Below are 24,106 nucleotides of genomic sequence, written 5' to 3'. Positions count from 1 at the left end.
GAAATAACTCACGGATCTTTGTTTTCTTGCGAGCCAAACATGATCATGGATTTAAGTGCATTCCAGTCTTGTAAGACGCGTTCCAGTGCAAGTTGTGCAAATCTTGGGGGCTCCAAATCATGGTCTGGCATGTCAGAATCTACGACAGAAATATTAACTAGAAGGATCAATTTTCAAAACATCTGTACGCCAACATAGATTTCACAGTACAAGACTGGTCCGTATGAATATATTCTTAGGCTAAGTTCACATCTGTTGGAGACTCCGCTGTAGAAAGTGCCAATCGTCAGAGAGTTAATTCCTGCACAGAGGACTTGTCTCCTGGCCGGTTTTAGAATAAAAAGGGTGGAAACCCTATTTTAGCGGTCTGGCTACTCTGGAGGATTCCCAAATGACAGCTCTCCATGCCTAGATGTGGACCTAGCCTTCCAACAAAGAAAAGAAATTGAAGTCGCACCTTCTGGATTGGCTGCTTTGCGATTTCTGTCCTCACGGATACGTGGTGGTCTGTATTGGCAGTGCTCAACGGTTTGTCTGGCCACTGTCTGTACCAAGAACAGAAGTAGGTGCTCCCCTCTGGAACAATAAAAGGATATCAACAGGTGAACAAAATGGTTCCACACAATTCACAAGGAAAGGTAGACAAATTGCAGAAGCTGGACATATACATGGACTAAGGTTGTCTGAAGTTGATATTGTGCGTAGGGCTAGTTGGCCACCTGATTTCTCTATACACATCAGATATGCCAACACTAGGGGAGTCTGACTGCAGCTTATGTATGTGATGAAGATAGAAGGGGGGGGGGGGTAGCGAGGAAGAGGAGTGAGGAAGTTACATGTTTCAGCTTCCTGCTATGTAAACTAATGCAGGAGATACCGAGAGCTCGCAGAGACACCCAGAAATCACTCAAGGCATGGTAGAAAAGGTAAATAGGTGCAGTTATTAATCAATTAAAGCAAAAAAAAAAAAAAAAAAAAAAAAAACCACACACACACACAACACCCCTTTAAAATTATACTGTAAATGAAGTTGATAACAGGTAGATATTAGTGTTGAGCGAGTAGTACTCGAACGAATACCTCACTGGCATAGGAATGCGTGTAATCGGCCAAACACCAAGAGATTAAACGCAAATAGTCGAAGCGTTTAACCCCTTGGTGTTCTTATGTCGGCGAGGTATTCGATCGAATACTACTCGCTCAACACTAGTAGATACATAGAGACACGTTCTGAAATAAGGATATAAAGATTACCTGCTATTTGGCATGGTGACTAGATTAGTGATGGTCAGCAGTCTGTAGAGCAGGTCAAGACGAGCCGACTTCTGGCCTGCGATTAAAGTCTTACACTTGCACTTCTCCCAGCAGTCACAATAGGCTGTAGGTGAGGTTCGCTTTAATCTATGAATCAAGCAGATGTATTTTTAAACATTCACATATGTGACTGTACATTCCTATTCACTAGGGCAATCATTTAGGGGGGAGAAAACCTGGAAATACTAACTTGCAGTCGTGTCCTTTGTGGCAGACCCTAGCACACTCCGTGCAACAGCAGAGAGATTCCAATAGGCCACATGTTCGGCATTCAAAGATGTCCTAAAAATAGAGACCATGTCACAAGGTGTATTGAGGTGTAGAGTCACAATGACAATATGGCTCCTGAGTCAGAAGGAACAGTGGGGAGAATTAAGAGTCTTTCCAATATTATGCTTTGTTCTCACAGGAGAGAAGATGTTGTCAAGCTAAGGATGCATAGGAATGGCGTTATGGGAAAGAGTCTCTCATTTGGCTTACAACTGTCAAGTTTGTTAGCCCAGTCTAAATGGAACAACAATAAAAGAGCACTATATACTACGAAAGCCCTACATAAACACGTTTTTGTACCTGGTTGATGTGCTCCGCTCCAGTCCACGTAAAGCTGCATGTATCATTACAACAAAGAACATACAGGGGTGAATCATCTGCATTGGTTCCAGGTGGGCAAATCATTGCCTTGAAGACATCCTCCTCCTTTTCATTTGCGTTTGCTTCGGCTAAAAGAAGCAGGTATTAGGTGAGAAAGTCAATGTTAAATACATCAAAGCCGGATAGATCCAGCAGACACCTTCACTAACCTTTGGCGATTTTCTGTGCAGTTTCCAGAATAGTTATAGCAGCTGGATAAGCTCTTCCACTAACAGCAGACATGAAAGGAGTCATTCCTCTCGCATCCCTGAGAAGAACATAAAACGTGGCATCAATTCTGTATTTACCAGGAAAACAAGTGGTCCTAGAAATTTCTGGTAGTGACTTATTTCGCTCTTTTTAAAAAGGACCTGACCATATGACCATGTTAGTGTAAAGGGGCAGTATGGGGAACTGTGTACATTAGTGCAAAGGGAGAAATCCAAATTGTTAAAATGGATTCCATCATAAAAAAAACAAAAAAAAAAAACCAAAAAACATTTTTTCCCTCGATCACACGTAGGAATAGCCTTAAGAAAGGCTATTCTTCTCCTACCTTTAGATGTCTTCTCCGCACCACCATTCAGTAGAAATCCCGGTTTTCGTCAGTATACAAACAAGTTCACTCACAGCACTGACGGAAGTCCCCAACACTCAATCAAGTCCCCAATGCTGCAAGAGAACTCTCCAGCGCCGCCTCCATCTTCTTCAGGAACAGCCTCTCTGCTCGTCTTCTTCCAGAGCTGGGTTCAAAGTTCTACGCATGTGCAGTCAGCTCTGCCGTCGGGCCTCATGCAAATCCAACTGCGCATGTACGCCGGTGTAAGCTGCCATTTTCTTGTGGCTGGGGTAAGCGGCCGCAAAAAAAAAAATGGCCGCGTGCAAGTTCAGTCTGCTTTGCCCAAGTCCTGATGCAGAGCCGACTACGAATGCGTAGAAGTTTGAACCCAGCTCCACAAGAAGACGCGCACAGAGGCTGTTCCTGAAGATGGAGGCAGTGCTGGAGAGTTCTCTCACAGCATCGGGGACACCCCCAGTGCTGCAAGAAAACTCATTTGCATACACAAAAACCGGGATTTCTACCGAATCGTGGCACGGAGGAGACATCTAAAAGGGAGAAGAATAGCCTTTCTTAAGGCTATTCCTACATGTGATCGAGAGGGAAAAAAAAAGTGATTTTAATGATAGAACCCCTTTAATGTATGTGATGTCACACAGGCAAAAGATAATCAGGTATATAGTCATGTGACTGCATGTCTGACCAGCTTACAGAGGCGTTTCAGCTACCTAACTCCAGATAGGCTGTTTTTAAGCATTACAAAAACCCCTTTGAGAGCAGCAGACATACTTGGCAGAAAGGAGGTCTCGGAGGTACGGCTGCAAAACGATGCTGTCACATAGTAACTTCAGGATAAAATGAGCATTTGCTTTCCGATCTTTAGACTCCACCACTGAAGGTTCTGAAGAGGGACCTAAAAGGGAAAGAAGTTGTTAAAAATGGCTTTTTAAAAAAAAAAAAAAAAAAAAAAAAAAAAAAAAAGTAAGAGAACTAAATCTTTAAATCTAGACTTAGACTAGCTTAATGGGTTGTGTCATTCCACTTCTTCCCGTATCCATAGGATATAGATTAAGAGTCAGACTGCCAAAAGTCCAACCACTGGGACCCACAGCACTGAGGAGAGCTGAGGAACGGAAGTCGCCCTGCATCCCCCATGTGAATATACATATCGGTGAATGGAGCACTGGTCACATACCGGTGCACCATTCAGAGAGGATACAGGGAGAGTTTGTCCCCCATTCTACTGACTGCTGGGGGTAACAGTGATCTGACCACCAGCGCCATTACATTTCCTGTCTCGTACATAGGGAGTAGGTGTCTAATGGCACAACCCCTTTAAGACTGTTCTATGGGATTTGAAGTAAAAGCAGAGATCAAAAGTAAAAGCAGTTTCACCTGGAATGGTTGACGTACTAGGCCCTTGACCAGTGCCAGTGGATGTTGTAGTAAGGGATCCGACTGCAGGGGCCAGGATAAAATCTATGTCACCATCTTTCAGAAAGAAGAACAGCATGATGTTTACCAACACGCAATAAGAAGTTCCAGCAGTTTAGAGTCCTGGGAGTCGCCATGCTTGGAGAGAGAATCTGAACCTACTGATGCTCAATGACTGCATAACTTTATCCAGTCAGTGAAATAAAGAGGTTAAGTAACATCTGATTTACTTTATACAAAAATAGAAACCAGTCACAAGGTTGCAGCCTCCACACCAGCAGAAGCTGGGGGGTTTATGGTCACAAAACAGTCAACAAACCACCTGGTTTTTGAGTTTTAGGAAGTTATAATTTGCCAGAGAGAAGTCCCAGACTGCATGTGAACAGGAGTGCACCCTGTCTTACACAATGCAGATTAAACCACAGCTCATCTCTGACATATTACAAGTCCCGAAACTCAAAAACCAAGCTTAAGTACATGTGGTTTAGGGGCCACAAACCTCGTGACTGATTCCCCTTTACCTACAGGTTTAATATAAGCAGCCCTCTATAGCCACACTTTGCTTCACTCACCCGGATCCATAGCTGGTGGATCTGGCACCCAGCTAGGGGGAGCAATGGGAGGAGAAACCGGATCCTGATGATCACCCGAGGCTCCAGCTTCATGTCTCCCCAATCCTGCTGCTCGAAGGGATCTCCTCATCATCTCCCTAAGCCTTAAGCTAACAAAATCCACAATTACATTACAAGAAATACAAGTAAAAGGCATGAAATCAATGGGAGTGTCAGATGTTTTTTCTGGGAGCAGTTTGTTCTGGCTCCCGGAAAAAAGAACGGACATGCTCATTCTTCAGGCCGATTCGCCTCGCGATTCGGCCTGAAGACACTCCCAACTAGGCCCATTCATTGGGCCTAATCCGGAGAGAAGTGTGCGACTGGATGCGGATGCATTGCACCAGCATTCAGTCACAGCTACCTGGTTTTTTTTTTTGGTCCAGAACCTGAGGCAGACCAAAAAACCCCCATGTGAACCCGGCCTTTGCTTGGCTTTATTCTACTTGCTGATCCTTGTATCAGTTAAGTACATGAAAATCTGTGGACAAACTACATTTCCCATGATTTACCTGCCTGCTCTCACCGTGTAACCCTCCCCTGCAATAATATCACAGGTAATAAGTCACTGGAGGAGGAGGTTCTGTGTCTTCAGACAGTATATGAGAGGTGGATTCTCCTTCACAGCCTCCCCACACCTGCAAATTGTTGCCCTGAGCAAGTGTGTGTACATTCTGCATATCTCACACCCTACAACATAAGAAAAATCTTGATGTTCTTGTATGTATTTCTGACAGCTTGAAAGATTAACAGATGGTATACTATTCACAGACAGCAAGCAGCTTTCATGAGTATGCCTTCTCTTTTATTGTGTTTTATGTATTTGAAGATAAGTGCTCCTGGATCTCCAATATCCTTGTTCATTTTAGCTTTTCTCAACTCAGTCTTTGCTATTATACAGTTATTCCTGGCAGAAATGAATCAATAATGGATAGGAGAGACAGATTTCTCATTGTGCATGCTTCTTACCTGAGACAAGTGTAAAGTCTGCTGCAGACATAATAGGGAGATCAGCAGCAGAAACACTGATAGGACATTATATATGACAGCTTATACAGTCAGAACAGACTGCCCAGGGAACTGAGATTGTAAGCTATATTGGGGACAGTCACAGAGTTTGTAATGCACTGAAGAATATATTGATGCTTTACAAGCAAGATAAACGGACACTGCTGAGCTGAATTTTTTGGCAACTTTCTAAATAAATGGTCAAGAACATTCCTGTGAAAGTCTAAGTATTAGTCAGTTTTACTCTTCAAGAGAAATCAAGTATATGTTTTACCTTCGGCTGCTGGAGGATCCAGCCCGGTTTCCAGACCCATTACTAGACACCACAGAGATAGCATTGGCGATGGCTTCAACTGCAGAAAGTCTCTCAGCAAAGGTATTCCTCTCAGAGCGCTCCGCTTCTGAAACATTGACAACAATGATGTCAGGGGTGTGGTATAAAACATGTGATGGAGGCATAATAATTGAAAAAGTAAAAGGTTATGACATTACCCTTACCCTCCTCCTCTTTAGTCTCCTTGTTGGTGGTCGGAAAGCACACGGACACGCAGGCATGTAAGATGTTGCGATTGCCGTCACATCGGTGGCTGAGAAACGTCTGCAGCATCTGGGTGTTCTGATCCAGGACGACGCCTTGCTCCAGGTTCATCAGATACTGTCGGCAGGCCTCGTAGTCACAGCGCAGGATGTGCTGCATCAGTGTTTGTTTCTAGAATGAAGCAAAATTTATAATCAAAACGGGGGCTAGAAACACAAAGCTGTAATGCATCATGGCAGCCAGTTCTAAATCTTTTCCTGTGTAGATGAAGTCCATGCGTCCAGATTACACAATGCTGTGTTGCAAAAATAATCTCCAATAAATACTCCATGTTCCCTTGTGCACCCTTTGCTTGGCTTTATTCTACTTGCTGATTCTTGTATCACTTAATCACATGCAGAATTACAGAAACTAAACAATCATGCCACCTCTTCACGGTGTCTGGATCCAGTGCCCTCACCAGTCAGGAGTATGGACCCCTGGATCTGGAGCAAGAATCGGCTTCCCCTCTGGCACTCGCATTATCTATATCTATATTAGAGTATGTCAAAATGTACTAGATCGGAATAACCCTTTCGACCGGAAACAAATCTGATCATCATATTGCTGCACACACTTTAAAGAGGTCGTCCAGTTATAGACACTCAGGCCCTGCCCTGTGGAGAGAGGAGTAGTGTCCAATCTTTGGAGCCTGGTTGCGTGGAACTGCAGTGATCAGGACGATGGAGGACCAAAAGGGCCCCTTAGGGCTTGTTCACGCGGGGTAAGAGGGGGCGGATTTTGACACTGACTCCATATCAGAATCCGCCCCCTCAGAATACAGGTCTATGTAAACCACTAGCTTACTTTTTTCCATGAACTGTATGATCCTGCTCATGAAAAAAAAAAAAAAAAAAAAAAAAAAAAAGCTAGCTGTTGTTTCTTCAGGCGGATTCCGTGGCTGATTCGCACCCTCCAGACTAGACCCATTCATTTGGGCCTACTTGGAGAGGGAAGCCGCGACAGGCGCATTTTAGTCCTATTCTGACACAGCTTCCTGCATCACAATCAGGACCAAAATCCGCCATTCCGTGCCCCGTGTGAAATAGCCCTTAGACTCCTTGTGAATGGAGCACCAGTGTGCTTGTGAGACTTCTGCCCGATTCACTTTTATGGGGCTGCAGGAGGTCCCAGTGATCACAGACTGACAGAAGTGAATGGAGCGCAGTCATGTAAAGAGGCTTTAGGAGGACCGGGTCCACAGAAATTGGACACTTATCCCTTGTCCTGTGGATAGATATAAATGTCCATAACAGTGTGAAGGATGCCACCTTGTGCCTGTAGCCATCTTAATTTTTTTTTTTTTTTTTAGTGAGCTGCCCAGAGATTAATCCTCCTAGAAGAAAACTGTTAGCTATAAGGAGTTGTGAACAATATTATACTAATGACACCTATGCCTTGGCTATGGAGGGGATAACCACACCAGCAATGTATATAAACTTCACCCTTTCCTTCATTAAAGCACAATCCATTGTTCACACCATCTAACTGTGATTCTCTGAGCCGGCTCATACACCAATGGTACCAATTTGGACTTCATTACAGATATACTTAGAGCAGATTGCACTCAACGGCACAACTGCTTTAACCTGTCCACACGTCATCCTTGCCTAAGAGTACAGAGTTTGCACCACAAATACACAATGTATGCCATTCAGGTAGTTGTAAGAGCCATCCATACCTCAACAGCCATTATAATGATGGCAGCCTTCTTCTTGATGGTCGAGTTAGCAGGTAAATTAGCCAAGGAGTGGACCCCCATTCCCAAACTGCTGATCGGAGGAAGATCCAACCAGTCGGGATCTCTGATGCCACCCATGCAGTCTTTAGCCATGGGATAAATCGTACCATTCCCATCTCTAAGAATAATAGGAGATTCCTGCAACAACAAAAGAACATCCACACTAACATATTCCTAATACTTCATACTGAAAGCTCTTTAGTACAGAGGCAGAGATCTCAATAAGCAGAAGCAACCCCTGAATTACAAAAGCAAGAAGAATTGTACAGACCTGTCCGGCTGTGAAGATGGCCACGTTTCTCTCATTCTGACCTAGGAAAGCAATGCTGCTGGTAGGGAAGTTATTTTCCTGTTCGGCTTTCCCAGTAGCAAGATCAAAAATGCAATAGCGCACCCATGTGCCGGTCTTTAATACGGCATGAACTCCTAGAAACGGAAGAAATCTGATTATGCACAGACCTCCACAAAACAGTCTACAGAGTTTATGGGGCAAATTTACAGGCCATTAAAAGTATCCCAAATTCACAGGATACACTGTCTGATCAATTGGGATTGCACTGCTGAACTAAACGTCCCCGAGCCCCCTTTATAAATGGAGCTTCAATGCATGTGTGTGACCATAGCTCTATTCACACAGGGGACACTAGGACCACAAGAGACCAGACACTTACGGCTTACATAAGAGTTAGCATGAAACCCCCTGATCCCAGTTCCCACCACCAGCTAACTTTGCCAGGGATTTCCTTTACAGCTTCCTCTGAAGTTTTCCTTCAGCTCAATAGTTATTCATGTAATACAAATGCAGTTAAGTTTGCGCAAACAGGAACTGTTCTGTTCAGACTCATGGAGGGACAGGACCCAAGTCGAGTGATTCAACTCTAGGACTATAGTTCTAGATCAGACGTGTTCAGGGTGATGTGGCCATAGGTAGAGACAGTAAGACTTTAGTCCTAATGGGGTTTTCGCAAGTCAGCCACAGTAACCTGCCCTATTAATGAGAATCTCCAAGCCATTTGACTGTCAAGCCAACTAATCTTCCCGAATTCCATAAGTCAGCCCTTAAAATGGCAGAATTAAAAAGGGATCCTATCATTAATACTCAATTTTTTGTTCCCAACACGTAGGAATAGCCTTAAGAAAGGCTATTCTTCTCTTACCTTTAGATGTCTTCTCCACCGTTCGGTAGAAATCCCAGTTTTCATCAGTATGCACATGAGTTCTCTCGCAGCACTGGGGGCGGGTGCCAGCGTTCAAACCGCACTGGGGGTGTCCTCAATGCTGCGAGAGAGCTCTTCAGCACCGCCTCCATCTTCTTCAGGAATGGGCTCTCTTCGCATCTTCTTCCGGCGGTGGATTTAAACTTTTATACCTCGGGCCTACGGCAAAGCCGACTGCACATACCCACCGACCACAAGAAAATGGCCGCTTACACAATTCTGCCCGAGGCCTAGAAGTTTGAAGCCACCACCGGAAGAAGACACGAAGAGAGCCCATTCCTGAAGATTGAGGCAGTGCTAGAGAGTTCTCTTGCAGCATTAGGAAAGCCCCCAGTGCTGTCTGAGAGCTGGTGTCCACCCCCAGTGCTGCGAGAGAAATCATTTTCATACCAACGAAAACCGGGATTTCAACCGAACGGCAGCACGGAGAAGACATCTAGATGTAGGCTATTCCTACATGTTAGGGACAATAAAAAAAATTGAGTTTTAATGATAAGATCCCTTTAACGAAGATTACATATGAAAAGGCATTACCTTTGGAGTCTACGTTGACTGCAAGTATTTCAGTTTTTTCAGGAATGCACAACTTTTTAGGAGTCCTTTGGAAACAGTCAGGGACTTTCGGCGTTCCACCAGTCTTCACCACCTACAAGTTACCAATCAGAAAAAGATGCAACGTTAAAATACATGGAGAACTTTGGTCATCTTTGTGCTAAGAGCATCAGAGGAGGGTTCCGAAATGTAGTGCTGCATTCTGCCTTACTCTTTTCCATGTCATCAAAACGACAACCTTTGCCTGAAGCCACTATACGATCACCAGTGGTCTGATCAGCTGCAGGACTGTGGACGTAACATTGCATCTGTTACACACCGCAGAGCACTTTTAGAATTACATTACAAATGGCGTTTTCCTGCAGCAGTCAATTTTTTATAGCTGGCTCACAAATGCCGCTTCTGTTCGATGGTCTTCTAAAAATGGGATTTTTTTGTACTCACCGTAAAAGCCTTTTCTTGTTGTATTCACTGGGGGACACGGAGCCATAGGTAAAGACCTGGCCACTAGGAGAGACACCAGGGAATAGAAAAGCTGTTGGTTCCAACTCCAGGCTATACCTGGCCACAGCACTGTGCATGAATTCAGTTTGTACCGTAGCTGTAGGAACCAACAACCACTAACAAGCGGCAAAAAAATGCTAGTGGAAAAACGAACGCTAATGGTCTACATAGACCACTATTGTATGAAGGCGGATTCCGCCCCACTGGCCCCATGTGAATGAGCCCTTAGGTGAAAACTGTGTCGAATTTTGATCCGGAAAAAAAAAAAAAAAAAAAACCACACACTTCCTAATTAGGAAGCTTGTGTTTTATTTTTTGACCGTGAGGCACTTTCTGGAGCGTTTTTTTTAGTAAAAAAAAAAATATAAAAAATATATATATATATATATATATATATGCGCTTCAGAAAACGCCAGGTGGTTTCTCCCTGTCGGCCAGTGAATGGACAGTAAAAACGAGTCATGGTTTTTGGGCTTTTTTTTTTAAAGAGCCACACCAAAAACAAAGGACACGTTTTTTTGGCAAAAAAAAAAAAAAAAACTGCCACGCAGTTTCTGCTTCCCATTCACTTCTATTGCCTTCCTGAAGCGGAATCCGCCTCAAGAAAGGTCATGTCGCTTCTTTTGCCACATGGCACCGCTAGCAGAAAATAAAGAACGTTAGCGGTCTCCATAGACCACAATTGTGAGGGGGAGGGGGGGGGGGGGGGATTATGACGTGGATGCCGCGCCATAATCCGCTCCCTCTGTGCCCGTGTGAACGAACCCTTAGCGCTCAGCCGCTGCAAAAACTTACAGCACAAACTGGCAGCAGCAGAGACAACAATGGATCTGGTGAACCTTAGAGAAAGTAGATTGCGGGTCAGGGGGAGCCTTACAGGCCTAGAAGTTTGGGAGAGGATAGATTGCTGAAAAAGGGCAGCCAGCTCGGGACCCCTGCGGATGGGAGTAATGGCCACCAGGAACTTGATCTTCCAGTACAAAAGGCAAAGATGGATTTAATCAAAGGCTGGAAGAGGGAGCCTGAAGCACCTAAAAGACAAGGTAAGATCCCACTGCTCTGGAGGGGGGAAGCAATCCGTTCTCACACAGAGGGATCATTGAGGGAGGCGGCGTCCACTGGATACAGGATTCACCGCAGGGGTCTCTAAGTGATAGTCACCCAGGCGCTCCATGTTTCCCTTCCTATCTCGGGACAGCCTGGCTAGCGCCCACTAGATACTGATATACAAGTACCGGGCGCTCACCAACTGCGCCACTGGAGCAATTTGCTTCTTTACCTTGGAGGTTCCTCAGTGTCAGCCAAGGGGAGCTACAGCCGTGTCACAGCATAGCCTGGCAGAACTGCCCCTGAGCTCACCTTCTGCTTGGAGACACACCAGTCAGTGAAAGGAAGATACAACAGACTTCCAGAAGAAAGGATGGTCCAGGGAGGAGCCACTGTGCCCTCAAGATGTTATCAAAAACCCAATAGCAGAAGGAGATGTCCACCTAAGAGGACGAGTCTGGGACCTCAGAAATCTGTAGGTTCTCTCTACAGCATGAATGAGTTCCCGCATAGCAGCAGATACAGAGGAGCCTAGCTGATGATCCAGGTCAGAGTCAAGAGGCATCCCCAGAGAAGCAGCCCGAGCAGGGGGAGGCAGAGAGCCACCTATCGGAGTAGAGCCGCGAGAAGAGAGCCTATCTGGGGAGTGCCCAGAGGAAGGAGCGGAGGATCGAGAACTGTAGGAGCACTTCTTGGTCCTGTAGTAGGGAGGGGAACTATGAGGGATGTCTAAGGAAATCCCGAGAATCTGCCAACAGTGGCAATCTGAGAAAGCAGCCATTCCAAGTGTCCAGCACTGACTGGTTAAGTCTGGTAAGGACAACATAGCAACAGTGAGGGAGGCCATCCAATACGGGGAATGAACAGTAGAGGGGCCAGACAGGGTGGGGGGGTTGCCTACTAGACCGCAGGAGATGGCCACTTGCCAACTGCTGCAGAAAGGGCTCCATAGAGGGCTCCACGGGTGCAACGTCCCCAAAGAGAGTCAGAGGCATCCCCGTAAGCAAAAACAAGGCAAGAAATAAATACAAAGTTACAAGGAGAGCAAAAGCCCTTCCCCCTAGAAATATAGGGCTCAGTGGCTATTGGGTAGGCTGGATGGCTTGCTAGAACAACCCCTTGGCCAACGGATGGCCCCAGTCGGAGTCTGGAGACCAGGAAAGCCCGGGAAAGGGGCGGATCTAGTTGTGGCCTAGTACCCAGCCAGGCCTCAGACACAAGCGTGACCGGCATCAATGCACCTGCAGCAGTGAAGCCCTGTCGGAAACACCGGAAGGCCCGATGGAGGCCTGGAAAGGTATCGGGGCTAGGAAACAGAGCAGTTTTCTGTTCCCTAGTGTGTCTCCTAATGGCCAGATCTGTACCCATGGTGCAGTGTCCTCCAATAAAATAAGCGAAAAATAACCGGTACTCACGTCACTGTTCCCACGTTTCATTTTGACACCATCCAGTTTCTCGCTGGTTTCTAACGTCTGGTCACAGCTTAGCATACAGGAAATGCCCACTGAGCCAACAGATGGCCACAGTGGTAGCCAAGCTCTGCTAGTGACTGGAAACGCCTGCGCCACCAATGCGACGAAAACCAGTTATTAGGAACTAGCATGGACCCCAGTGGAGTCAAAATGGAAGTAGCATAGGGCAGAAAGTGACATGAGTGTCTTTTGACGAAGACCAAAATAAATAAAAGTTTATATGGAGAACCCCTTTAAATCACAGTACTTCAGCGACAAAACACAAAGTTAATAGAAGTATCCAAGTTTTCCGAAAATTGAAAGGCTTGTGTCCCTACAAATTTTACCGGCTGGGTGAAAGGCCACTGCCTGGCCAGACAGTTACCTTGTCTCGCTCCAGTATACATCGGCATCTCTCCACACCTGCTCTCAGTGCGCCAGACTGCTCATTTGCATATTGAGAAATAAATGAGTCCCTGCAACGGAGGCACGAATTTTCATGGGGGGAAAAAAAGCGTTACAATCAGGTGAGGGTGACCTGTGTGGCTGATTTCATATGTTCATCCTGGTGACAGACTCCCTTTAACAACAACTTTCATTTACCAAGATCATCTCATTTTGCAACAGCAACTTGATTCGTAAACTTGGCTTACCCCCTGTAACAGGTCGTTCATGAGAGCATTGCCAGTAACGTGGCATACATGGGGCAGGGGTTATGTTTCATAGATGACCTCTATGCAGAAATGAGGAGCTAGACTCAGACACCAAGTAGTTTTCCTTATTGTGCTAGGAGTCAGAAATCTTTTAAACTGCATCATAACCTGTTTTTGCAGTCCATTGTTCCTGAATCTATTATGTTCCCTTGGGATTTCCTCATCCATACGTTTTACTATTTTACAGTTACTCCTGGCAGAATGACATTGTAAAGAAACAAGAGAAATGGGACAATCGATAGGAACCGTATGTTGTACCTGTAGCTCATCAATTCTTAGAAGTCTGCAGTCTTGGAGAAGAGATGATGGGTCAGGATCGCAGCCGGGAGTACACTGGTTATTTGAATTATTCGATGTGCCAGGGAACTTCACAGCAACATAAGCTCCATCAACTTTGAGTACCTAAACAGGCCAAAAAATAAAAATTCATAATAATGTCTAAATGCACATGAAGACATCATAGCAGACGTGTCAGTAATGTTATTAACCTTGCCCACAGGGACATTCTTGACATCTTCCACAAACACAACTTCTCTTAGTGACCATTGCTCCTCATTCACCTTCTCTTCCTCTTTTGGAGCTGGAGTGGATCTTCTCCGTTCTTGGAAAGAAAATAAAGCAATTACTCATTTTAGAGTTTGTTGTTTTTTTTTTTAATTTAACATTGACAACATACAGCATGAAGCGAGCCATTGGCACAACGATCTTACCATCTGCTGACTGAAGTCAGTCAACTAGTGGGGGCAGAGCTGAGCAGCAACAGATCGTAAAGCCCATTAATGGAAAGAAATACCCCTACAACACCTTGTAGAGCTTCATTTGCTATAAGCTGAGCGAGCATGCATATGTATTGGAAGGGTTGGGAGGGAAAGAATCATTGAGAACGCTCTTGGCCTACAGCCATCTAGTGTATGGCCAACTTTAGTTTTTTTCCCCCTTAAGGTTTAATCCCTTCCCGCCATGTGCATTTTTCCGATTTTCATTTTTTTTTTTGACAGAGTAGCCTGCAAAAGAAAAGAATTGCAGACAGGCCAGGGAGCCTTTACATAGCTCCCAGCTATCATGCCAACCTGACATTGGCTCTGGAGCTAATTCCAGAGGCCGGTGATCACCAGCAAAATGGTGGCGCTAGCAAAACGGCAACTTGTTCAGCTTTGGGTTAATGCCAGTGATCAGTGCAGGCACTGACCGTGGGCATTAGCGCATGGTGTCTGCTGTATGAAACTAGCACGGCGGATGTCAGGAAGGGGTTAATGGACCTTTAAGTTGACTTTTAGCTCAACCCTCCCTAAAAATAGATTATAAAAACCATCATTGACTTACTATATGGCATAGAAGCACTGCTGGCAATTGAAGATGCGTCACTACAGGTGGATGCAGGAGAAGGAGGAGGTCCCATCTCTGTTTTCACAGGTTCCTGCTTACTTTCAGGTCTGGTAATATATAATAGACAAGGATTACATATACTTCTAAAAAGACAACAAATATTAACCTGAGCCCCACAATAAGCATACACCAAGCTAACCAGACACCGGTTCTGTTCCCTATAGTGTCATTGCCCAGTTTATAACCTTAAGACACATCTGTTCTCGGACACTGAAGACTTGTGACAGAACCCATTGACACATGGGGCCAGTCAGGGCTTCAGCATATATGATACAAGCAGTATGCTGCAGACTGATAGAAACATGCCCTAAACCTTGACAGAAAGCCCAAATATGTGAACAGAACCTTAAAAGGAGTTACCAGACTAAACTAGAGGAAAAGCAATATTTGATTTGGGGGGGGGGGGGGGAGATGGGGGAGCTTACTGACCAGACATCCATGAGAACAGGAATGCGTGACCAAAGGTTCATCCTTTATATGGGATACTTGGGGCAGGGGGGTTGGGGTGTTAATTTGATCACCCCATTAACTTGGCCATACAGAATAAGGTTTGACCATCTATTGTGTATCAGGGCACTGTCTAAAAAAAAAGTTTCAGGGGAGTGAGTTGGGCACTTGCATTTCAAGACTTGTGGAGCCATTTTTCAGAAGTCCAGCCATCCTTTACCACCCCATTACCCATACAGAACATATGAACACTTGGCAAAGAATTCACTTTCACAGTGAGGGAGGTGAAGTATAACAGCTGTCAGCTGAACAAAAATTCAGCCGACAGCTGTCTAATCTGAATGGCCTGGCAGTCATGTCATATCTACGAATACACGAGACAGGTTCGCTTCATGCACAGACAGGATATTTTACCCCAAAAGAACACAATAGTAGGAGTTTGCACGCACTTTGTCTCTGTTGTCTTGCTGGTTTTCTCCAGGTTTTTCAGGCTCTCAGGTGAACGCAGTTGGAACCTGCAGCTGTCATTCATATTCCAGACAGACTCCATCAAAACCCCCACTTTTGGGATTCCAGCACTAACAGAAAAGGCCACTGCCCCCGCGTGATAAAGAGGGTTATTCCTTAAGCAAACCTGTCAGAAAAACAGATATTAACTGGTGGTCAAAACTGAACAGAGAAGTGATGTCTAGAGACATTTTGCACCTAATCCAAACTACAACATGTGCGCACAACTGTAAAGATCAACCTCAGTTTTATAAGCTGCTTTATTAGGCAATACTGACCATTTTTTGCCATTAGTAACTCTGCCCATTCTGGGCGTAGGAGTCCAGTGGTGTCCCACCAAGCAAGTGACCACTATCGTACATGCTCACTGAGGGAAGGCTGTCGCCAAGTAGGAGCCCCAAAGTGACTCGATAAATTACTAAGTATGAAGTTATGCTCAAAACTTTCTTAAATCCATCAGCTCAGCTCCTGCATTACAATATGATGCCCACATTTGCCCACAGGCTGGACTGCATGTTTTACGTGATAGGTTCCTATGAACGTATCCCTTGTAACAGAACTAGTGGCATCAGTGTAGCCACAGCATTGCTAGAACCTGGACTAGAGTCAAGTATCACCGGCCATTAAACAGTTAATCGCATTCTTCACTTTCACTATTCAGGGTGGTCCAACATTTGCAAAGTCTTTGTCAACCGACAGACAATTGGAGAAATAATGTGTATGGCTGGCAGTCAGTCATGCGATAATTATATGCATGTCTAGATAATGGATTTGTATGGCGGTAACAGGAAGATATACCAGGGTTGAGACTTAGAAGACTTTTCATGTCCTCAGGAACATGCGGTTTTCTATACTGCTAGAAAGCCAACAGTGAACAGAATTCAGCGCAGTATCAGCTTTCCCAATATGTGCCCCGGGGCAAGAGATCTGTGCAGTCCCCGGTGTCTCTTCACTGTCAGAAGGGCGTTTCTGACAGTCTAACCGAGCCCCTTCTGACAGTACGGTCAATAGCCCCATGCTGTCAGAAGGGGCGTTCCTTAACGTTCAGCTATGAGGAAGGCCCAAACCCTTCCTCCCTCCTGACAGTACTTGTCCATAGACTAGTACTGAAGGGGGGGGGGGGGGGGCGCATTTTCTTCACCACTCAACATCGTGGCTGGACAATAATGAACACCCCATCTGACAGTATACAGCTATGGACAGCACTGTCAGGGGGGAGCGTTTCTCACAGCCCAGCTAGACTGTCAGAAACACGCTTCTGACAGTGAAGAGATACCAGTAACTGCACCGATCTCCCTTTCCCCAGCGAACATAATGGGAAAGCCAAGGTTGGCTTTCTAGCAGTGCATAAAGCTGCATGTGCCTGAAGATATGAAAGGTCCTCTTTAAGGTGCTGCCCTATCATGTAAAGTGAGGGAATATTGCTTAGATATGCCATCACTTTAGGATTGGAGTCTGCAGGACTCGTAGGATCACTTTCTCCCTGTGATACTCCTGGCTGTGCAGCGTCCTGTAAACAGCACCAATCACTTGAACAGAGCTGCGCTGCTTTTCCCTATACAAGCGATAGCCAGGGCAACGCTGTGCATTAAAAAAAAAAAAAAAAAAAAGTGGGTGCTGTGCCAATCACTGTCAAGGACACCACTTCAGTAGCAGTGGGAACCCCCATAGGATAGACTCCCACCAATCAGAGAGATCGCATATCTTTGCAACATGCCATCATTTTATGGCACGGGTATATCACTTTAAATGTCTCAATGACTGAATCAATCACAATGATTAAGCAAAGAAACGAGAACTCTCACCTGTGTACCGACCGTAATATTTGGTATTGAAGAAATTCCGGCACTGGATTTGGGTTTTTTGTTTTTCGCTCTGGCTTTCTCAAGCATTTTCTTCCGCTGGCTAAAAGGAACAACGCCCCTAGGAGATAGATAAAGGAAGGTCTTACACATGACTGAAGTTTACTACTATATATATATATATATATATATATATATATATATATATATATATATATATATATATATATATATCCCATATTATTGTATGGTCTTACAAATTTGAAGCACATTACACAAGAAATGCTGTCACTTCATTGTAATGACCGGCAGGGGTCACAGTTGGCAGACCTGCGCTGATCAGACATTAGTGGCAACCTGTCGTCCATACCGAGACAACTCCTTTTGACCCCCCCCCCCTCCCCCCCAGTTAACCCATATACATTGGGGCAAGACTACAGACTGTAGATACAGCCATGATATTCTAACTTCTAAATGGATATTGACATTCCTGTAACTATGCAAATACATTGTGAGAATATTAGGGCGCGTCTGGATTCCCATACAAAATTGCCAAACAATACAATCCAATAGAGATCTACTCACCACCAGTAAAGATTGTTTTCCAGTTGGGCACAAGTGTAAAGTGCACAGCAGTGTAGTGACACGATCTTCTCTCCCTGCAGCTCTGGAAACACTTGGGCCGTGTGTTCTAGCTTTGAAGCAACCGAACTTAGTGTCTCATCTACCCATGTAGCCACCTAATACAAGGGAGAGAATAAGAACTAGGTTATACATTAACAGCCACAGAAATGCCACTTATTGTATTGATTTTAAAGGGATTTTGGGGACTTAAGGATAGGTCATCAATAAAAGAACTGTTAGGTCTGAGACCCTGGACCCTTTTGGGCTAGCTCCGTCAACTTCTTGCTAAATTGGAATGGTAAGCAAGTGAGACGATCATTTTGTGAACAGCTATATTACTTGGTGCCACCATAAACATGTCTATTACTGGGGATGACCAGGATCTTATTTCGGAGGTAAATGTGGGATAAGCTGTAGGTTATCTGTAGAAAACAACGGGTTGAGATTGGTATAATACATCCAGCTACGGTAACCCTAAAACGAACAGCGAGTCTGCCAGTCAAGATCACAGACTTAAAAAGGGATCCCATCATTGCATACCCTTTTTGAAGGGCTATTCTTCTACCTTTAGATGTCTTCTCCGTGCTGCCATTCCATAGAAATCCCGGTTTTCGTCGGTATGCAAATGAGTACTCTCACAGCACTGGGGGCGTCCCAAATGCTGCGAGAGAAATCTCCAGCGTCGCCTCCATCTTCTTCTGGAACGCCCTCTCCCTGTGTCTTCTTCCATCCTGGGTTTCAATCTTCTAGGCCTTGGGCAGAGCTGACTGCACATGCCTAAATGATTAAAACCCAGGACAGGAGAAGACATTGCAGGGGAGGGCATTCCAGAAGAAGATTGAGGCGGCGCTGGAGAGTTCTCTTGCAGCATTGGGGACACCCCTAGTGCTGTTTGAGCACTGAGGCCCGCCCCCAGTGCTGCAAGAGAACTCATTTGCATACCAAAGAAAACAGGGATATCTACCGAACAGCAGCACAGAGAGACACCTAAGGGTAGGAGAAGAATAGCCTTTAAGGCTATTCCTACGTGTTAGTCAGAAAAAGGGTATCCAATGATAGGATCCCTTTAAAAGGGTTTTCCATTCTAAATAATTTACGTGTCCTTGCAGAGATCCATCAAAAAATTTTAAAATTTGAGACAAAACACTTGGATTATGGGGCAACACGGTGGCTCAGTGGTTAGCACTGCAGCGCTAAAGTCCTGGGTTCGAATCCCACCAGGTACGACATCTGCAAGGAGTTTGTATGTTCTCCCCATGTTTGCGTGGATTTCCTCCCATTCTGCAAAGACATACTGATAGGGGGAGGAGAGGAAAAACACACACACAATTTTAGGTTGTTTTGAGACCATGAGGAAGGAAAGGAAGAAAAACCTGAATTAAGTCCAAACCTTATTGCTTTCTGTAGCAACCGTTGCTCGAATACTATTAGCAGAAAGAAGGACAATTTTCTCGTTTGTCAGCCCCAAGAAAGCGGTTCTTGGATGATGAAGCAATGGATTCTGGAAGAAGTTTTAAAAAAATAAATAACGTGATAAGATGGCAACAAATGACATTGCACAGTGTAAACCAACTCCTTACCCCTCGGGGCATTCATGCCATTCACTCATCCAACACAAACTTGTCCCTAGGAGCCAAGCCAGTGACATACCTGTGGGTTTCTATATGGCTCAGATTCCAGCCATTTCCACTGATACAGCTCCCCTTTACTGCTCACTGCCACTAGTTCTGAATATAGAGCTCCAATGGCAATGAATTTCGTTCCATCCTGTGTACAAAACAAAACCTACTATTAAAGCAGTCTTGACAAATGTATCAAATACAACCAGCAGTGTGAAATATGTAATGCACTGCAGCCTCTTCATGGTCTACCAATGCCATCCATTTTGTAAAAGCTGTGCATGGTACTACAGCCGACCCATTCAAAGGAAAGGACAGAGTTAAGTGTAGTACCAGAACGTCACTACAAAACAGATCAGGTAGAGAAGAGGCCACAGTGCTCACCCAGCACTCAGATAATTGGTGGGAATACTTGTAATTTGATCAACCTAGTATGGCACCTTAGATAGCTAGATAGATACTTTAGTACTTAAGCACAGGAAAACCCATTTATAAATCAGTATGTAAAATGGTTGCTGAAAAAAAAAAAAAAACAAGGAAAGCAATTATATAAAAAAATTATATATAATAATGATACCTTTTCTGGCCACCACTGCAGATCTTCTCCTAGCGAGACTGGACTCAGTATAGGAGTGTTCTTCTTGTCCAAACTGGGCTCCCCTTCTTTACTTGTGGAGCCTCTTTCATTATCGAATGAGGCCCCATCAAGCCACCGCCTCTCACGCAAGCGTAAAACTGACTCACGTTCGCGCAACAGCTCAGAGTCTCTTTCTAAGGGAAGAAGGAGAACTGGTATGCAATTGGGTCACACCAGTGGGATAAAAGTAAGCCAATCTCTATTTAAGACCCTTCTTATCTAGCAGCAACTTAAGCTTATGTAGGCTTCAAAGAAATGATCTCCATTACTACCATTTCTTGGCATTTAGGGTCATAGGACTAGTTCTACTTCCGACACAAAATAAGGTGGTCTGTGTGAGCTCGACATGCTTCTCTGCTCAGGAGGAACAACATTAAACTTGGTAAATTGGAGGAGGAAAAAAAAAAACAAAAAAAAAACAATGATAAAAGAGCTTGGACAAGAAGCATGGTTTAGGCCTAAATGGGATGTTTAATGCAGGACTACTCACTAAGAGGGTCATTGGGCATAGAAACCATAGCACAGGCTCATGGGGCTGGGATCTTGTCAGTGAAGCACCTTAATGGACCAGCCATGCCAAAAAGAAAATTAGGATAGCACCGCCAGGAATAAACCTTCCATGTTTGTTTTCATACGTGGCCATTTTTTTGTTTTTTATTTTTATTTAATTTAATTTTTTATTTTTTTCGGGGGGGGGGGGGGGGGATCCCAAAATTTCAACATATAAGCTCTGCCTTTGAATGGGTAGTAAGAATCCATTTGGTGCGGTCTCCAAACACGAACCCCCACGATCATATGAACAAGGTCTTGTGGGTAATATTTAAATAAAGCAGCGGTGAAGCCAGAGTGAATTCAATTCTTACTATCAGACAGCCACGGACAGCAAGTTCCATAGGGTTAAAGAGGACCTTTCATGGGTTTGGGCACAGGCAGTTCTATATACTGCTGGAAAGCAGACAGTGCCCTAAATTTAGCGCACTGACGGCTTTCCCGAACTGTGCCCCAGGTAAAGAGCTAACGGTAGCTCTTTACAGTCAGAAGGCCTGATAATATTCGTCTATGGACGAGCACTGTAAGCAGAGGGAGGGGACGTTCCTCCCCGCTCACACTGTACAGCGCGATAGGCGCTGCTGTGGAGAAGGATGTACCTGACTGACTGTCAGGAACGCCCTTCTGACTGTAAACCGCTATGGTACCGGGACTGACAGCTCTTTACCCGGGGCACAGATCGGGAAAGCCGACAGTGCGCTGAATTCAGCGCACTGTCGGGTTTCCAGCAGTATATAGAACTGCCTGTGCCCGAATCAATGAAAGGTCCTCTTTAAAGGGGATATCATTGACTATAATGGTCCCCACTACTTACCAAGTACAGCGCAGCACATGGTACAGTGGCCAAGCCTGGCATTGCAGTTCAGCCCCATTTATTTGAATGGAACTAAGCTGAAGCATGGCCATGTGATCTTTCCTGTTTTTGGTGTAACTGGGCCACCAAGGGTGCTTGATGATGACTTTGAGGGTCTACCATTGGCCTACAGGATTTTTTGTTTGTTTGTTTTAGTTTTTCCTTAGATAAATAGCTAAAAACCAAAGTTACAAGGGAAAGCTAAAAACTAGGACATAACACTGCTAATTTCTAAGAAGACAAAGGCACAGAATTACCTCTAGATGAGCCTATCCTGGAAAGTGAAGAGCGCCGAAAGGATGGATAACCAAAGTAGCTAATATCTTCTGAAAACATAGCATCAGCATCAATTATGACACTTGGGTGAGCAGAATGAATGTCAGCATCCAGCAGTGACATAAGATCCTCTATAAACACAAGGATCACAAGCCGTCATTAAGCAAAATATGAAAACAGAATGCCATGAGACATTTCACTACAGTCACTAACACCCAGAAACAAGGTCACACGTCCCAGGACAAACACGGACTGTGACCACATTTCCGGTGGCACTTCATCGCCTATTAAGATTCTGTTTTTTAGGAAATAAGGCCGCCTCTAGCTGTGACTAACTGACAGGTCAAGGAACACTAACCTCCAGGTAAATAGGATTCGCTGGCCGTGTCGTCTCCATCGTCACCGTCTTCATCATCCCTGCTTAAAAGATTGTTCACTGCCAAATTGACGTCAAGATTTGTCCTTTGTAGTTCTCTTATGATGACGCTTCGGGACTTTCCTTGAAGGACAACCTGTGCCTATAAAGGGATAGGAGAGCAAGGTTGTTACACTACAAGATACTCGTATGTGTGGTGCACGAGCAGTGTGAACAAACAATGGTGATGACCTGTGATATAAGTTCTTCAGGTATTACAGAAGCTGGAATCACTGGTTGCGGCTGACTTCCCAGAAGTCCGGAGCCTCGGTCCCTTCCAGTGCGAATGACTCTGGTCTGTCTACGAGAGTCTCGAGCGCCTGCAGAAGACCGCCCTGAAGATCCTCCGCCACTTCCTCCCACACCAGAGCTCCAGCGGCTGCTATAACAATAAAAACAAGGCAAAATATCAGAAATGAAGATTACCTTCTATAGGTGGAACCTAAACGGCAGGTTCCAGTATCCTAGGGTGACAAGCAAATATGTTATCCTATGGCCTCCAATACTCAAAGCTAAAACAGACTATATACGCCATCCATTTACATAGCAATGCATCTATAAACTGGACTACATTGAAACAAGCCACGCTGGTAAAAGCTATACTTGTCCACAGGGGTCACAGGTTTTCGTCCACACACTGGAAATGGGCGTTTAGTTTCTAGGAAAAAAACATTAATAAAAAAAAAAAAAAAGTTGATATTTTCAGCCTTAACCCTATTAAAAAACTTACCCAAGGGTGTTGCCTGCCAGTCTGCCCAGAGTCTCAGAGCCAGACAAAAACCAGGGAGAGTCACTAGTCCTGCCTGGCCTGGAGGTCCTTCCTGCCCCTGAGCCACTGTTCAACTTTGAACTGAAAACAAAAGAGGGCAAATCAGTCAAAAAAGAAGGAAGACGTAAAAACCACCACCAGCCGGCTTGTAAGAGCCTGGAGCCCCAGGTATAAATAAATGCTCGAGGACTTGGTCTGGCAAGAAACAAGCCTAAGCAACACCCTTGGGATCTTGGCGGGAGGAGGCTCCCTCATGTGGCACGGAGTAGGAACTGCTATTCACTAACCACACATGCATGCAGCCCCACTTAGAGGTGGGTTGTCTATGCTTTTGTTACCTATAATGTAAAGTTTGCAAATATTAATGTGTTGTGCATTTATAGCAGCGTTTATACAACGTCACTTATCTGAAATCATGACTGCTTTAGATGCACGAGTGTGGTCTTTTGCCATACACCTACCGTCCTACTATATGAGCATTTACATCACCATGGCATGCTTTACACAAGAGGCAAAGTCAAGCATAAAGATTCTACATAAGAATATCATCAAGCTGGTAGTAAAATAGTTGCAGATGGAACGGAATACACACAAAACAGAGCAAATCTCAAGACATCTGAAAACAAGTGTACTGACTAAAGGACTGAGGCTGCTCCACTGTACAAGTACATGCGGTCTCTACTGCAGACCAGTCACTGAGCCTGGTTACACATGACCGTGTGCTTATTGCCAACGGTGAACGAATGGCACGGCCAGCACACTGATGTCATCCCTGTGCTGCCCCATTCAGTCAATGAGTAGGAGCCATGGAAGCCGCAAAATAGGACCTGTTCCATATTTTGTGGTCTGGACTGTTGGCCCACA

The 24,106-nt window shown here is 44.8% G+C and overlaps 1 protein-coding gene across 9 annotated transcripts in view; it reads right to left on the bottom strand.

The window, feature by feature from the left end:
- UBR5 (ubiquitin protein ligase E3 component n-recognin 5) overlaps positions 1–24,106 on the bottom strand; it is a 62,436-nt gene that overhangs the window by 22,651 nt on the left and 15,679 nt on the right. For 3 of the 9 annotated variants that reach the window (XM_075270165.1, XM_075270169.1, XM_075270168.1), the window contains exons 5-31: positions 23,204–23,323; positions 22,666–22,855; positions 22,417–22,576; positions 22,040–22,189; positions 20,321–20,532; positions 19,775–19,891; positions 19,515–19,625; positions 18,086–18,240; positions 17,504–17,621; positions 15,641–15,825; positions 14,682–14,791; positions 13,847–13,959; positions 13,617–13,760; positions 9,626–9,737; positions 8,146–8,300; positions 7,815–8,012; positions 6,049–6,265; positions 5,831–5,957; positions 4,510–4,658; positions 3,899–3,994; positions 3,293–3,416; positions 2,115–2,212; positions 1,885–2,033; positions 1,505–1,596; positions 1,255–1,401; positions 458–576; positions 13–139 (exon numbers count right to left, since the gene is read on the bottom strand). In XM_075270165.1, coding sequence (XP_075126266.1) covers positions 13–139; positions 458–576; positions 1,255–1,401; positions 1,505–1,596; positions 1,885–2,033; positions 2,115–2,212; positions 3,293–3,416; positions 3,899–3,994; positions 4,510–4,658; positions 5,831–5,957; positions 6,049–6,265; positions 7,815–8,012; positions 8,146–8,300; positions 9,626–9,737; positions 13,617–13,760; positions 13,847–13,959; positions 14,682–14,791; positions 15,641–15,825; positions 17,504–17,621; positions 18,086–18,240; positions 19,515–19,625; positions 19,775–19,891; positions 20,321–20,532; positions 22,040–22,189; positions 22,417–22,576; positions 22,666–22,855; positions 23,204–23,323 — 3,795 coding nt within the window. The remainder of the gene's footprint in view (positions 1–12; positions 140–457; positions 577–1,254; positions 1,402–1,504; positions 1,597–1,884; positions 2,034–2,114; positions 2,213–3,292; positions 3,417–3,898; positions 3,995–4,509; positions 4,659–5,830; positions 5,958–6,048; positions 6,266–7,814; positions 8,013–8,145; positions 8,301–9,625; positions 9,738–13,616; positions 13,761–13,846; positions 13,960–14,681; positions 14,792–15,640; positions 15,826–17,503; positions 17,622–18,085; positions 18,241–19,514; positions 19,626–19,774; positions 19,892–20,320; positions 20,533–22,039; positions 22,190–22,416; positions 22,577–22,665; positions 22,856–23,203; positions 23,324–24,106) is intronic. The other 6 variants (XM_075270167.1, XM_075270170.1, XM_075270172.1 and 3 more) reach the window with 5 other exon arrangements.

The sequence above is a fragment of the Leptodactylus fuscus genome, chromosome 4 (genome assembly GCF_031893055.1).
Source record: "Leptodactylus fuscus isolate aLepFus1 chromosome 4, aLepFus1.hap2, whole genome shotgun sequence".
Lineage (NCBI taxonomy): Eukaryota > Metazoa > Chordata > Amphibia > Anura > Leptodactylidae > Leptodactylus > Leptodactylus fuscus.
This window is presented reverse-complemented; position numbering and strand designations above follow the sequence as displayed.